This window comes from Tachypleus tridentatus, chromosome 1 (genome assembly GCF_004210375.1).
Source record: "Tachypleus tridentatus isolate NWPU-2018 chromosome 1, ASM421037v1, whole genome shotgun sequence".
In the NCBI taxonomy this organism is placed as follows: domain Eukaryota; kingdom Metazoa; phylum Arthropoda; class Merostomata; order Xiphosura; family Limulidae; genus Tachypleus; species Tachypleus tridentatus.
In genome coordinates, this window is record NC_134825.1 from 20,077,860 (window position 1) to 20,095,200 (window position 17,341).

Sequence of the window (17,341 nt, forward strand, 5' to 3'; positions counted from 1 at the left end):
GTTTCATAAGACATATGATAAAATTAAGGGGACTTTAAACAACAATCCATCAGAAGACTACAAGACAGAAGAAAAACATCAATTTAGGCAAACATTTTTATATGAGTAAAACCTCTTACACTTCATGATGACAAAAAACCAGCTTGAAGTGAGAATGTCAATCCGAAAATCAGTGATGTCGAGAAAACCCACTTGTAGAGAAAAATATATATGTATCAATGGCTCATTTCACAAAGAAAAAAACCTGACAATGACCGAAGAAGGTCGAAACATTGTTCGCTCCTCTACGTAAAAAATTTTCTCAACCCAAACGAGCAGTTTTTACATATTATATTAATCTGAAAATGATCTAAGAAGGTGAAACGTTGTTCTGTACTTTATTTTAATTAAAGTTTTAATACCCATACCAGCCATCTTGAGAATACATAATCTCTTACACTGCATGATTGACAACTAACACATCCAATAGGGTATCTTGCTTTTCATCAGTTGCTTTAGATCCCTGCCTTCTTTTTATGCAGAACTTTTTTTCTTGTATATCAATTTCTCATTTGCAATAATTTTATAATTATAAAATCAGTAATATTTTACCTTAGCATTCTGTATACAAGGACAAAGACCCCAAGCAGCACGGGCTTGAACTTCAGGGCTACTACTTTTCAACTGTGACCACAAAAGCCGAACACCATCTAAACTGTTGATAATACTGCAGAAAAATATGTTACATTTGACAGCATTCTTATTTGGAGGACATTCACGCAAAACATCTCTTAAAATACAAGCTATGGACAGAACTAAAAACTTACTTTATGTGTTTGCTTATTCACATACTAGAAGAGGTGGATAAACAGCAAGCTGGTCTTGTTTTTCCACCACAATATCAACAACAGATGACCAAAAATGACCATCAAAGCTATCTATCTAATTAAAGGGGATAGTTGTGACAGGTTTGGTTACGTAACTCGGTAACAGTTACACTTTAGGTTACTTTTGTAATTACACTGTTATTGAAGGTTTATAAGTATTTTTATTGTTACCTTAACTGAACATTGTTCACTCAGCACTGTTCATGTGCTTTGCAGAGTTCAAGGCCTCGGTGATCAATATATAAACATAGGTGATCAAGTGACTGAAGTTTAAAACCAAAGAAGCAAAGTAATGTGAAGAAAAAGTGCAATTCAGTCAGAAAATTAGTTAAGGAAAAAAAAAGATGAAGTTAACCAGTGTATAACTATTAACTTATAAACTAAGATACTACGTTTACTAATACACAATTTGCTAACCACATTCCTTCATGATCCACAGCACAAGCTCCTACAGCTTTAGTTACATTTACCAGGAGACTCTGGTTGGTTCTTGTGAGCAGTGTGACAAGAGGACCTATAGCTCCAGCTTTTCTAATAGTAACACGACAAGCTTCATCTTCAGCACAGCAACTTAAAGCTCCTACCACTTTTATTAGTACCTACATGTCAAATATATTAAACGTACAGTCATAGTAAATGTATGAAACATGAACAAAAAATGGAGGTGTGTTTAATGTTACAGAGAGGATTGTTTTTAGCCACAAAAAAGATAACACTTCAACATCTGACTTTTTAGCATGCTGTAAGCACTATTTTCTCACCTTTATGCACATTCAAGATCAAATATTATCTGGTGCTGATATTTTGAAATAAATTTTACTCTTAAGTAACAGTTCTTTAAGATTAAAACAGAATTTTTCGTACTTTATTATTAGTTATCGAATAATCTTAAACAAAGGTGGGCATTAACATAACTATTAAAACTCATAATACATTCCCACCATTTCAGTTAACTAAGAAACTAATGTTAAAGTTTCAATTTCTCTCTAAATCAAAATCAATCATAATGTTATCACAAAAGACAGCAATTAAGTAATATATTTCTTAACTCATTTATGCATTATTAGCAAACAAACACGTAATTTCGATAATTAGAATTTCTTAGAGTAATAACTGCTAGTAGATGACGTATTTATTTCTTTTCTATCCAAAAATGTAATAGAGCAAAAGATAACTCCCTGTAACATAAAACAGAGTTATAGTATTTTGTTTAGTTTTCTTGCCTAATCATGCTAGGAAAATGTTTCAATGATTTCTATAAAAAATATAATCTTACTTTAATCTTGCTGACCATGTTAATAAATTTCTTAAAAGATTTAAAGTTATTTGTTTCCATTAACAGTACTAAATTAACTGGCATTTAACATTGGATCTCTAATGTAGGTGGCAGAGTAGTACATTGTGTTTGCAATTGGATTATTGTTGAGGCTTTTCAGGTATTTTTCTTGTTATCTTAATGTAGCATAAGATATGATGATTGTTTTTTAACATAGGATCTCTCCTTTAACCACAGGAGACTAGGTGACAGTAATCAGATGTAACATATTTGAGCTTATCAGATTTTGGTGACTTTTAAAGGAAATAGCATAAGATATGATAATTGTCTTTATACTTTCCAAAACAAAACTTTACTGAAATGCGACTTCCCACGTCATTAGTAGAAACCACATAGTGAATGGCAGTACGTCTTGTGTAACTGAAGGATTCACTCTGCCATTTTTCAAGTTTTTTACCTATCACTGCAACTGTTATTCAGATCAGAGTTCATCAGAACTCCAGAAGATAGTTCCATGTCCTTGAACTTTGCTACTCTTTGGCATGTAATCACCAATCACCATTATTCCCTTAGTTACTTGCATAGGCAAGGTTCCAAGATGATCAACTTGTTATCTTTGTAGCTGCTGTGGATGTGATCATGATAACAGGATTTTTGACATCTCTTGTTGAGGCACATCCACCTATTGAGCCCAGAAGATGTTGTGGCAGTGCTCAAGAATAAATTTCATGCTGACATGGACAATTTAAACAAACTAAAACTCCTACAAAGTGAATCTAGAAAAATACTGTAATTATTTTAAGGTTTTCAACTATATAAATATGTAACTGCAGTGATATCAAGGTATTTCACAAAATTAAACAAAATTAAAATCAGAAATCTGTGAATGTTTTTGATTTTGAAAATGGTTTAATTTCTAACAGTGGGGCTGTTTTACCTTATCACAGATATATCAACATAAATTTTCTAATCAGTGGGCCTGCACTGTCACATGTAACAAAGCTCGAAGCTATAAAAGACCTACCACAAAAGCAACATTTCATTACCTCTTCTGGTTGGTTGTGTAACAAGTCCACCAAAAGCTCCACCCCACCAAGAGTTTTTAACTCACTGATGTTTCCAGGACTTTCAACACATTTCCAGATAGCTCCTGCGACTGCTGACATTAACTCTCTCTTGTCTCGGAATTCTGCACTGGAGATTAGTTTGACAAGAGGCTTCAAACCTCCCAGTCGACCAACAAGTTCTCGAACAGTGGAATCTTCAGCACACTAAAAGTTATAGAATAAATCTGGTAGTAGTTATAAAACTGAGACTTAAAATTTTGTAATTGACAAAACAGCGTTTTAATCTTTGATGATCCATCATGCAGTCTGAAATATAAGTGAATATTTGTGAGGGGTGATTTATGAACGTTACTGTTCATAATATTTCACTTTAATATAGACTGTGAGTAGCCAAATACTAATGTTGCATATATGAAATCAGGGTGTTGATAAGGTCCCAAAGCATTCTCAGTCAGCCATTTGAAAAGAGCTCTTTCAAGATTATTTTTAGCATTTAAAAATCATAGGATGCACCATGTTTCTAAAGGGCACCCATACATGCTCCACAAGACTGAAGTCTGATGAGCATGTCTAGGTCACTTTTTTTTGGTGAAACCACTTTTTCAGGAAAAAAAAAATGTTACCAGTTTTAGCATAATGGGGTAGGTGTTACCAACTATTAAATTGAAATCAGGACTGAATAACACTATATAACAGCAAAACATCCAAAGATACAATCTCTGAAATGGGTGGCAGTAATGTGTGACATATTGAGATAAAACAGAATTAATGCTAGAGTAGCAATTTATAGGTCAATTTAATAACTAGAGATGCAAAAAGAAACATTCGTCACAGTGAGGTACTAAATCTTGTACTGACTAGATCAATATTAAATTGAACACAGAGTGTAAAACAAAATTCTCGACCTTTATCATATCAGTGTAACACAAGAAACAGCGTGTGCACTTGCTGTTTCAGTTATCATGGATGGTTACTTTCACTAAATACTTCACTTCAATTGTTCAAAGTGACACTGTTTTCCATAAATGTCTAACTAGATGAAATTACAGACTACATTATTCAAATAATGATTCAGGTTAAAAAGTTAACACACAGGACCACCTACAAAATTTCTAATGTTTGCAAATGAGACACAAAATTGGTGCACTTTCAACTAGTTGATAATTCTTCTTCAAGAGGATAAAGGGTTGTGTTTAATGAGTGCAATGAAATATATAGACAGAGAGGGTGATGTTACATAAACTGGATATTTAGTGCGAGTTGGTGCACTTCAATGTTCATGCTAAAGTAAACTTTAGTCAAAACCAGGTGTAAATCATCTTTGCAATAGCAAGTGATGCCAAAGTTCATGCAGGAAATGGGCAAATTTTCTAATAAAGACAATCAAAATGTTGAAAATGCAACTTCCAATGTGTAGGTTGGAACAAAACAACTATATAGAAATGATTTAATAACCACAAATCAACAATCAAAACAAACAAACATTTTCAGTCTCAAAACACTTTATTGTGCTTGGACACCTTTTGAAGATATTAAACTGATGAATATAAAGACAAATTTTACATTTAACAGAAACAGGTAAATTAAAGCTCACTGGGTAACACTATTAAATACTTTAACACCAAGCAGCATCAATGTTTATCCTACGATTGGTGACTTTCAGAAGTTCCTAAAAAGATTTTCTAAACTAAATTCATAATTAAACTCAATTTACATTATTAATGTTATCCTTGCTTAAATTTCTTTATATTGATGTTATCTACTATATATATCATTTCACATTATTATATTCTCTATTTCCATCTACCTCTTGTTATTTTTTTTATTTTATCTTTATGGAAATTAATTAACAATTCCTATAACTATTATACCACTTAAGTCTTTTAAGTAAATTACACACCTCTTTGGAACAAACTAAACGTAACACAAACAACACTAGGTTATGATCAGCTAGTTCTCAGGGCCAACTCATACTGAACATGCAGTTTAAATGAAGTCAACATTCGTGCCTCTATATTTTATTTACCCATTAAAAATAACCCTTTATTCTTTTGGGGCTTGTTTGAAAACATTATTCAAATAATGTTACAGACTGGGATAATCTGTTAATGTTTCTCAGTTATCAAGAAAACTTGCATTTACCAAAAGTGACCTGCTATTCAAGTGAATGGTCATTTCCATTAAAATATAGGTATAATCATAACCTCTAGATTTCACCTGAACAACAACTGTAAGACTGCTGGTAACATTCTTACTCAACATGTGGTATATTAAGCAATGTTTTCCCTGAAAATGTGTAACATACAATATTTCAATCACACTAATACTAGGGACCATCTGTCATGATATAATAGCAGAAACACTACGTATATCATAACACTTTCATAAACTGTAAAAATGTTACTATATCTTTGTCACAAAAAAATAGTTTAATAATAACCAAGTAATGCAAAATATGCCGGATCTAGACCTTTATATATGCTTCAGTTTTCCAACTCTATTAAATTGTGCATAAGAACAACAACAAATTTTAAGTAATTTGTACACAAGTAATATTTTCCTTACTGACAATATCTCACTGTATCACATTAATTACAATGAGTAATTCTATTTATATTTTATGTGGTAAGTATTTGTGTGCAAAAACTAATTTATGCATTGAATTTTTTTTATTACCTTAACAATAAGTTTTTTTGGGAAAAAATATAATTTTGCATAATTCTGATGATCAAATCCAACTTTTAAAGCCACAGATCAGTCTACTGAAGTGCTTAAACAATTAAAAACGAATTCAATGACCCCACATGTAATGGCAACTAACTCCAAAAAAACTCACAACTGCAAGGTACCATTTCAAAATGCATCCCATAATTTCTCAAATGAACAGTATCTTTGTGTCCATGACTTTAACTGAATGTGTACAGGTTTGATCCAGTGTTTTGACTCTATTTTGGGGAAAGACTAATAACTATAATTCTAAATTTACTAAGTATATCTACACAAAATACAGTAAAGTTTTAGTGAAATGTAAAAGTTTATTGTATACCAAAAAATAATATTATACATACACACACATATATTAGAAAATTATTTGCATTCAAAATATATTTCTGAATTGGTGACATCAGTCTGGTTCAAACTCTGACAAGTCATATGAAAAATACTTTTGTCCATTGTACAGTTTGTATTTGCATATAACCTACAGAGCCTTGAAAATGTAAATCAACAGGTTTTCCAGTATCTCTCTCTATATTGTGTTTGTAATGTTGAATGATTATAGATGCATTTAACAATCACTCACTTCTATGAATTTAAACTGGTTCTTACACATAATCAACACAATACATTCTTTAATCAGATAAAAAAGTGCATGCTTAAAGCTTATGTGGAAAGAGTTCAATTAGCTTACTATCTATGCTATAAAAAAAAGTTTACTGGCCAAACAAATTAAATATATTGAAATGATACTCTTCAAACATTATTGTTTGGATTTAAGCACTAAGTTCCACAATGGGCTACCTGTGCTCTGCCCACAACGGATATCAAAACCACAGAAATATTGCTGTGCCACTGGGAACTCTCAAATGTAAAAAAAAATTGTTTGAGTGCATGTTACAACTATTTTCATTAAGTAGCAACTAAGTAAAATACATGTGTACATAAACCCAGATAAAATATTTTAAAATTCAAAAATTTATTTTTAACTTTATTTTCATTAGGAATTGTATAATATGGTTACAAATGATAAAAAGTAACGTGTCTATAATAATTCCATTATGGTAAGAGTTTTATACATTTAATTATGGGTAGTAATATTCAGTTTCAAATTAAAGGAGGAAGAAAGATCTCAAAATGAGTGGTGATGAAGAACGGTTTAGCTTAAGATCACTTCCTTTTTCTCGGCAAATTTAAAACTTTTTTTTTTTAAACTACTATTACATAATTAAACACATTGATACTGACCTTATAAATTGCAGCAGCACAGTGCATTTGGAGATCTACATTCTCAGAGCTCAGATGATGGACGATGTCCTCTAACATTCCTTCTGCTTTAATAGCAGTCCTGTAACTTACCTACAAATCAACTATATTTAAAATATACATTCTTCAACTTTAAACTTATATTAATAGTCCTACAAAATTTTATTAAATAGTATTTTCATGGTGAGATGTCTAGTAGTTCATAACACATGGTGTCTAAAATGTAAATGAAAATATTAGTTCCACACCCAAAAGTGTAACACCCATGTAGCCAGTGTGTCGTGCTAATGTTTGATACAACATGGCCATTAGATATCCTCATACACAATACTAATAACATTATATTTCTGTCCTCAAAATCAAGACATCAAGTACATGTAATAAAAAGCCATTGTAAGTATGTTAATCAGGACAACACAATGGCAAATGTCAAGGTATATACTGAAAAGATTCTTTCACTTAAAGATACACATGGTACACAAGTGGGGTGCATCGCAAGTGTCCTCACTAAGGAATAAAAGAAAAACTTAGATCAGGTTTTTGAACTGATTAAATATTTTGCAATGAACTCATAAAACTATAGGCAGCTTTCAAAGCTATAAATCATGCCTCAGTTATTTCTTATTCTGCATGTATTTCTTATTCAACTTCCACTACAAACTAAAATCAAAATGAACTCATACTATTTAACAGTAACAAATTGTTACTAACCCTAACAACTTTTGTTTACAAACATTGAATTTTCCCTGTTATGACTGTACTGTTTCAGTTATTAATGTAGGAACATATAAAGTGCAATTGTATTGTCTTTAAATCTGACATTATTGAATAAGTTAGATAACCTAAACAGATTCAGTAAAAACGTTTTACTGAATGCTTACTATTCTATACAATATTCTTATTTTAAGTTAAAGTTGGGTTCCTAAGCTAAAGTAAACAGTTGTCTGTAAAGGATAACACTTTACAGGTTCACTCAAATGTACCTGAATAGATAGATCTACACTTTCAAAACTGCAGCACACTTTCTTAATGTTCACCTTGGTTTGTTACAGCGAACTAATGAATTTGATTGTAGCTAGCACCTCAAATGAGGCAAGATGAGGTGATTGTACTATTAAATACACTAGTTATCGGCAGTTTCATTTTTGTACTAAATCTTAATCTTTGATGTTATTCACCAGGAAATATAAAAACTTAAAGGAACAAATTTTATGAATTTTTTTATTATGTCAACATTTTTCTTGCCTTTTACTTGACGCTTTTATAAGATGTAATGGGTTTGCTATTTTCTGTTACTAATTTCAAGGTCTGTAGTCACTGGTATCAACATAACCAGTTCATTATAAGATTCTTGTTGAGTTAAGTAATACAGAAGTATGCATGCCTAGTAATTTGAAAACTTTGTAGAAGTCAAGTTTGCTTTTTTAATTAACACATGAAAAACAATTTTATTAGCTCAAATTCCACAAATTTAAGTTACCAGTTTACAAGACATGATTTATATGAATGTATTACCAATAACACAGTTTATGAAACACAACCCAATACAGACAACTGTTAAAATAAAATACTTTATGATAATGATGCTTGAAACAAGTACACTTTTTCATGTATTTGCATAACCATAGACAGAATGTTTGCTCAAAATATATTTATTTTCTTTTAATCATTGTTTTATCAAGATTCTTTCAACTACAAGGTTTTATAACTTTCTGTTCACATAAACAGTTATAGTGTTAGACTTTTTTGTTTGATTTCAGATTGCTTAACGTAACAAGATAAAAGAAAATCAGATTAGAATTCATAACACTTGTTAAATATTGTGTGTAAAGAACACAGACTCTAAGCAAACATGTATGTACCTCAAACACTTTCTGCATTAGTAGATTTTCTCACAGAAAACCAAAAAAAGCATTAATAATAGCATGATTTTTGAAGATCTCCAATTATGCCAATATACAAACTAATTTAATTCAACACTCAACTAAAATGTTTTCAGCCACTTAAGACAAAACAAGTAAACAACAAAAGACATATAACCTGTAGAAAACTAGGAAAGTAGTAATAGAAATTGTTTCAATCATACACCACTACAAGATTAAATTGTTTTTGAAGTGCTATGGTTAAAAAGTTTAACACTCCTTCTTTCAGTGAAAAGTCAACATTTTTCAACACTAAAAATGTACAGATAATAAATATATAGCTTTTCTGATTCAGTGCTGCCCTCTATAATCAATTTTTTTTGTCGTCAGTGGTTTTGAGGCTCACACCTAAATTCACATTTCTATGTGATTTGCTGCATTGTTGCATGCAAATGAAAATGTGATAAATCTCCACCAATAGAAGTGCAAAAAACTTCCTAGCATAATTGGAATTTCCATGTTGAAAATGTTAATTTCTGATACAGTACATAAACTTTACTCACATATAGCTAGGGGCCCACTCTAAAGTGGTGGAGGAATTAGTGCAAAATCTTTAACCTAGATGAGTCACTTAGGAAGCATCCAAAGGGAACCATTGGAGTGCAAACCCTATCCTGTGGGAGACTTCACCTTGTTTTTATCAAGGGTATACTCTTCAATCATGAATAAAATAAGAGAAGGGTAACTATAACGGGTGTAAGATACAAGCATAGCCCCCAAATCTACAACAGCTTAATGGAAGTACTACATATATAGTGTGACTGTAATGTATCTCACTATACATGCTGATTAAACTCCAGTATAAAACCAGGAATTTGTCGTCTAAGCAGCAGTAGGAGGAAGGTCTCTAAACATCCAATCTGCTAGAGAGAGAGAGAGGGAGCTAGGGAGTCCGGAGGATCCTATAGCCATGAGACAGCATAACAGGTGACCATAAAAACATATTTTTAAAATCAGGCAATGACTGCTTTTTAAACTATGCATGGAGAATAGGCAAGAATTCCTTCCTTATTTTACTCATGGTGGTCATACTGTCACCCTCACACATAACAGACATTTTAGGGTGACAAGTGTAATCAGGATAGAGGAAGACACAGAAGTGATGAAAAAGAATAAGAACTGATATCAGTGGCACATGAATTGAAAGTCAATGACCATGGTTAAAAGGAGGAGGAAATAGGTTTTAAGAGAGAGATGGTACAACGTAGAAGTCAAAAGTTCAAAGGAAGGAAGAGATGATAAGGGAATGGAGAATTACATTCAAATTCCAGTTTTTCTGTTGGGAAAACAAAGAATTTGGAGAATTACAAAGGTGAGAAAGAAGAATAAGACGAAAGAACCACCAGTCAGACCTGTAGAGAATAGACCCAGAACAACAGATTGAGGGTGTGGAAACAAAGCGAGATTGAGTGCATTGTGACATAGAAAATCACAGCTGAGTTGTCCACATGGATCACAACTAAACAACTATGTATAAATACAAGAAAATGATTCAAATTTCAATGAACTACTAAGAGTTTCAAGAGATTGATATGAAGGGTCAATTCTTCTGAGAATCATTGACCTACAATCTCCAAGGAGATAAGATGAGAAAGCCATTTGACAGTGTCCTTGGACAATAAGTTTGACACTGCCTTTGACAGATATTTTTAAGAAACAGTATCTCTTGCAAGAGAGGAAAGAACATGAATAGGATACAGGCAAGAAGAAGAGAAAAAAAATGAAGGGTAAGGCTCTCTGAAAAATTTGCAACACCCAACAGCTGGCTGCAGATTAAATCCAAAGATCTGTAAACTGAGCTTAACAGGCCCCTATCATCCTCAAGCCTAGAGTATAACCACTATTGAGATTAACAGTACTAAATTATATGCAGAGTGGAAGAATGGATGGAAGCAATGGAATGGGAGTAACAGGGAGAGAAGAGAAAGTGAGAGTGCAGAGGACAGAAATGAGTAAAGAAGAAGTCTGAGAGAAATATGAAGCAAGTGACGATAATAAAGTATGTAAGTATGCTATCTCAACTCATGACTTCAGAGAATCAGACACTCCACCAAAAACTCCCCAGCACAGAAAAGGAACCATGCAAAGATCACTGAGGTAAGAGGAAGGCAAGCACACCTAAAAAAGTATGGTGTCCCTCCCAACAAATCCCAGTAACAAAGCAACAAAGAAAGAAGTGATAAGGTCAGTAAAGAATGTGCTATTGTATCAATTAAAAACTCTTCAGGGAAACAGTGAATTTCCTCAGAAACAGATAAATAGAATAAAGATTGTGCTTATGATAATAAAAGGAAGAAAGGTAGGAAAACTGGGCCTGAAGAAACTGAACAAAAAACAGAGCATTTGAACCTAAAACCTGAAGAAGAGACTTCAGAGTTTAGTACACAAAGAAAGGGAAACCCCAGCCAGATGACAAGCAGAGGCATATATAACAATCAGGTGAGAAAGACAAGGCACACTAGCACCAGAACAAAACTAAGATAAAAACTGTTTAGCCTGGGCCTGAATGTTTGGAGGAAGACAAAAATAGACAGAAGAAGGGATCAAATGAAGCAGGGAAGGTGAAGAATCGTATGACAAAAGAGACAGAGGAAGTATGTTACAAACACCAGAAACAAGTCCAAGAATAAACGATAAAATATCCATGACAGTACTGGTAGAAGCATTGGTAAAGGTAGGTGATTGAAAAGACTGTAAAATCCCTTGCCATCACTAGCTGGATTCACAGGAAGAGGGGACATTTGTATGAGGGTCAGAAGAAGTTCTACATCTTCCATCATACAACAGACATAACATCCTCAACAAACAAAGTAAAGGTGACAGTAACTTGAAATTCGTAATGTGGAAAGCAAATAAAATCTGTAGATGCAGAATGACATAAAAATGAAGTTGCAAAATTAAACTTTCCACAACAATGTTGTTGATATGTTGATACTTCTATAAGACAAGATGCCTATTTCAATAGCACTCACAAGTGAAAAAAAAAAAAAATGCATGAGTGAGAAATTGAGAAGTAATGATTGAATAATTAGTGTAGAGAGGGTCAACTGCAGTGGTAAAGTGTCTTTTATTCCTATTGATAGAGGGTTGTTGCATGCAACAATGGACAAATATCATGTGGAAACACATGAGTTTAGGTGGTTACCTTAAGGCTATTGGTGAGCAAAAAGTCTGCATATAGAGAGCAACACTGAATAAGGAAAGCTGTATGTAAGTGGAAGTTATGTATTGTATCTTAAACTGTAAAACCATAGTTTTAACAATAGCTAAGAAACCTTACAGGATTCTGTTACCAAATAATATACTGTAACCAAGTAAATCTGTTAAATGTAATTTCTACACTCACTTGAGAAGCACATTCTTGTAGTGTTCCAACAACTGGAATCAGCACAGCCTGATGTTGACACTTTAAGAGTCGACCAAGGAGAGGCACAGCTCCAGCTGTTCTAATAGCTTTTTTATTCTTTTTACTGTGACTAAGACTCCACAAAGCAAGAGCACCAGTCTGAGCTCCTTTGATACATAGTTTCTGATTATCTGAGAGTTCTGACTCAGGGCTTTTGAGCACTAACTGAGGAACATCTAATAAATCAATCTAGAAATCAATAAACTGACTTATTATTTTATGTTTCAAGTTTTTGGATATATTTTCAAAAAATAAAGATTATTGAATGATTAAAACTGGGCAACAATTGCATAGATAAATTAATATTTGTTTCAAGATTTTAATGATTATTTTATATCTTTAGTATTCCTAAAAGTAAAATGTCAAGCACTGAAATGAAAACAAAAAACATTCCTCTGATGTTTCAGTAACTCTTGTAAGACAGTTGTTAACATTTTAAATCGAAAATGTATTTCCAATAACACCTGTCTCCTCTCACACTCATAGCTATCATTCAACTGCTAGTTTCTTCCTTTGTTAATATAAGCATTGGTCTGATCCAGTTTTAATCCCAATTAATTGCCATTGGCAATATTTGTCTTATGACATTCTCCACCTATGTCAATGTGCTCTCTATCACTTTTTTGAGAATGAGTAGAACGTAATCTTTAACACTGGCTCTTAGTAGGGAGAAAGGGCAGATGTGTGTGAATGACGTACTATTGGAAATGCATTTTTATTTAAGAAATTGCTAATTTTTAAATGTATATTTAACTCCATTTACACAGCTAGAATCCCACAGCGATGAGGTGGAGAAGGCAGTGAGGGTATTATCTATACAGAAAGTGTCTGCATAGATCAAGGTCATGCCAAAAGATGACTACCACCCTGGCATGGGAACCACACTACATCCAAAACAGGTATGTTCTTCACCTGTCAGATTGAAGGCTGATTGTTTTCCCCTTTACAAACCCACACCAAGATGTGTTACCCTTTGAACAACAAGGAAGACTAAAATATTGCATAGGGAAGCCTTATTGTTGTGTGTAGACAATGGGACACATTGAGATGGGACAGATGTGAGGTAGCAGCAGAGGAACCAATGTTTTAGTAGTGTCCACACATAACAAACATTGAAGATTGAGGAAAGATCCCAATTAAGGAAACTAGGGAATCCAGTGAATAAACTGATGTTTATGATTCCTTGGTTGCATAAAGACCATTAAAAGTATCTCTCATGCTCTCAACTGAAAGACACAAGGGATTTCAATGATACCCATAATCTCAGAAGAGGAAAAAAAAACACATCCATGTAGTGGAAGAATGAAGACATACTGAAGTTGAGTAAGAATAGATGTTTCAGCTGCCAGAAAGAAGTACGTCATAATTGTTTCTGAAAGAAACTGGTATGTGATGTTCTAACCGTTGATGAGATGGTGCAAGCAGTAACCAGTCATCTATAGAATGGTGTGTGTGTACAATATGATGAAATGGAGATAACAAGAAAAAAGCTTATAAGATATGGCAGAACCCATATGAATCTGATGCAAGTCTGATGGTAAAAACCCAGAACTGCAGTACCTGACCTTCGTGCACAACAAATTTTAACAGAGGTAGGATGCAAATGGAAGCTGCCAACAATGAACATGCACATCCACAATACCAGTAAAAAAAATATCAACTCAGATTATGGAATGAGTAGCTTGCAAACCATGAAGAATCTAGGTGTTGATACAGAAAAGAAAAATTGATGACGGAACACCAATCTCCTGTTGTCTTAGGCCCAACAATTGATAGAAATGAAACTTTGGAGTATGACTCCCATTACCCCTAGAGCAACCAAACTCTGACAGCCCTATAACTAAGTTTTCAAATCCTGAGGATCTGCAGGATATGGAAACCCTACAGTTTGGTGAATAATAGTGGTGAAGATATAAACTGAATGACTCATCCTGACTCATGGACCTGTAATGCTTCTGAATCTGTATTTAAGGTTACCACATTTCCAAAAATTCTGTATGCTGAGTCCCCACATTCCTTGAAGACATACAATAATCATCAAAACCACTGGCAGCAATCTAACTTTGGATATGGACAGAATCTATTCTGGGTACCAATATACAATGGGGCTAATGTCAGGGGTCAATACCCATCAATAGGAGCAGAACTGTGATATCCTGAAGAAGCTGATGAAATTCAAGACTCCAATGAAAACAAGGATGAATGTAAAAGCCAACAATTGAATCAATATGCATGTTAACAATGGTTACAGCTTGTCACCAACAAAGCTGGTAATCCTGACAGTCTTCCAAAAATAATGAAATGAAAAAAAACCAAAATGTTTGATTTTAAGAGTTGTAAGTCTGTAGACTGACCCTGTTCCATTAGGGGGCAGTGATTTATTCAGGTTAACTACAACTCCACCTTAGAACTCCGAAATTTGAGTAGTAGATGTATTATCTGAGAATCGGAAAATGTTTCCGTTTGGTGGTGGTAGCCTAAATCATGAAGATCTGATAACCATGTTGGATAAGGTATAATTGTCCCTTCAAGTCACTGAAAAGTAAACCTGTCAGCATGAACTACATCTGTGGATAGAGAACAAAACTAAAAATTCATTCCCAAACCTTTCAGCCAGAAAGTAAGGTGGAGACTAAAAAAACAACTGGGGAAAGACCTAAAACTTTGCACTCTCAATGAACCAACATTTTGTTTATATATGACATTAAGAGACTGTGTTGATATCCGTTCAATGGAACAACATTTGGCTAGGTAAATTTGTTTAATTACAGCAAAACAATGTTAAGCCATCTATTGTGTCCATTATAGGGAATCAAACCTTGGATTCCAGTGTTACAAGTATATAAACTCACTGCTGTTCAACAGGGGGACTGAAAAGCCAACATACTAAACAAAGGTGCAAGAAAAAGGGAATCTAAATTCTCTTCAGAATATCAAGAATTGCTCTCAACTGAAGCCTCAGAACCCGCCAGAGGAAACACAAAAGAGCTGAATATATGTTTCCATCTCACTAAGAATAAAATAATTGACACTCTTAACAGAAAAAAACAACTCCTTCCAAATAATTTGGATAATCAACTAGGTAACATGGAAGATGCTCAAAGTATCTCCAAACAATCAGAGTACTGGAAAACCCATAAGTGACATTTCATTGAGAAATAGCAATAACCTTATTTGAATGATGTACTTATATGCAGTTTCAGGACAGAGGTTGCATTGATGTAGGTGAAGAGTGTCACAATACAAACGTCACCAAAGACAATTAAATGGGGTATAAAATATTGAATCAAGAAAGTAAAAAATCAGACCAATGTTCAGATAAGCAAAGAATGAAACCGTAACAGTGAAGTAACAGCTATAAATGTGAGGAGAGGTAATTATGTTGTGAAATTTGGTCTTTCTAAATATACAGTGTACTTATATCTCACTATACGATTATAATTGGTGACATTATTAAATTGTCAGTGTTACTTAAAAAATGCACTTAAGTTTAATAAATGTTTATTATTAAAATATTTTCACCATTTATACTTTCCTATTTTCTGTGTTGTAGAATTTGATATAATTGCATTATGACTGCACTAGTTTATGTTAAAAATAATAAAATATTCATAAAATGCATAACTCAAAATAACCTACTTTACCAGATAAGGAATTGCTCCTTGTCTTCGAACAATGTTCTGAGCTTGACGATATTTGGCAACATATGCTATTGTCTCAGCCACAAGGGACCGAAGTTGTAAGTTTGGATCTGATAAAACTGATGCCATGGATTTCAGTCCATCTAATTCCACTATAGATTTTCTAACTGCTGGGCTTTGTGCAATTTCTCGTAAAATTTTCAATGCTCCAATCTTTAATTGGGTTTTCAAAAAACATATTAAGATTCTTTTAGTCAAACAAACAGAACAAAATTTAAAAAAATCTGATAAAATAAACCTTTAAATATTCAAAGTAATTTCTCTTTCAGGGTAAAGCTTATAGGCAAATTTGGAGCATTTTAAAGTATACAAAACAAATGTCTCTTGTCATGTTAGTGGTCAACAAGATCATCTAAGTCTAACTATTAACTAATTTATTAATTTGTTATGCTAGTTACCAATTACTAATTAATTTTTATCCTATGTTTCAACTGTTTATCTGCTAATGCCTTTAGAAAAGTGTGTCATATAACCATATAAGCAAAAATATTCATCAATATTTCAATAATCTCTGTTGACCTTTCTCACAAGAGTATGTCCTTGCATGACTACAGGTATGCAACTTAAACCCATAACCTTTTTTATTACATTTTATTTACCTAAACATGTTAATGACAACTTTAATTTACATTAAGAGAAGTTCATCCACAAAGGATGATTTTAAGGTATGGTTTACACTGTTTACATTTCTTTTGAATTCTCAGGTTTCATCTAGTCAAAGGGTACTTATAGATGCCTTGATCATTAAGATCCAATCCAAGACCTACAATGGTACTAATATTCTGAATCAAACAAGATGTATTACAGCTCTCTAGCTCATATTACACTTAACCTAAATAGTGAATCTCTCTTTCTTCAAAACATACAATCTATTCTTTATCCCATACTCAGTTGTACCTCTGAATTATGAGTTGGTTTATTTGGAATTTTGCCCAATGCTATTTAAGGGCTATCTGAATTAGCCATCTATAAGTTAGCAGTGAAAGAGAAGAAGGAAGGCAGCTAGTCATCAACACCCACTGCCAACTCTTGAGATACTCTTTTACCAACCGATAGTGGGATTGACCATCAATTGTAATGTCCCCAACTGAAAAGGCAAGCATATTCAGTGGAACAGGATTC

General features: G+C 33.1%; 1 protein-coding gene across 2 annotated transcripts in view; it reads right to left on the reverse strand.

Moving 5' to 3' along the window:
* Nucleotides 1-17,341, reverse strand: part of gudu (Armadillo repeat-containing protein gudu) — a 102,850-nt gene that overhangs the window by 17,950 nt on the left and 67,559 nt on the right. For both annotated transcript variants that reach the window (XM_076488431.1, XM_076488437.1), the window contains 6 exons: nt 16,163-16,372; nt 12,459-12,707; nt 7,173-7,283; nt 3,189-3,413; nt 1,284-1,465; nt 592-706 (listed from right to left, as the gene is read on the reverse strand). In XM_076488431.1, the coding sequence (XP_076344546.1) occupies nt 592-706; nt 1,284-1,465; nt 3,189-3,413; nt 7,173-7,283; nt 12,459-12,707; nt 16,163-16,372 (1,092 nt within the window). The remainder of the gene's footprint in view (nt 1-591; nt 707-1,283; nt 1,466-3,188; nt 3,414-7,172; nt 7,284-12,458; nt 12,708-16,162; nt 16,373-17,341) is intronic.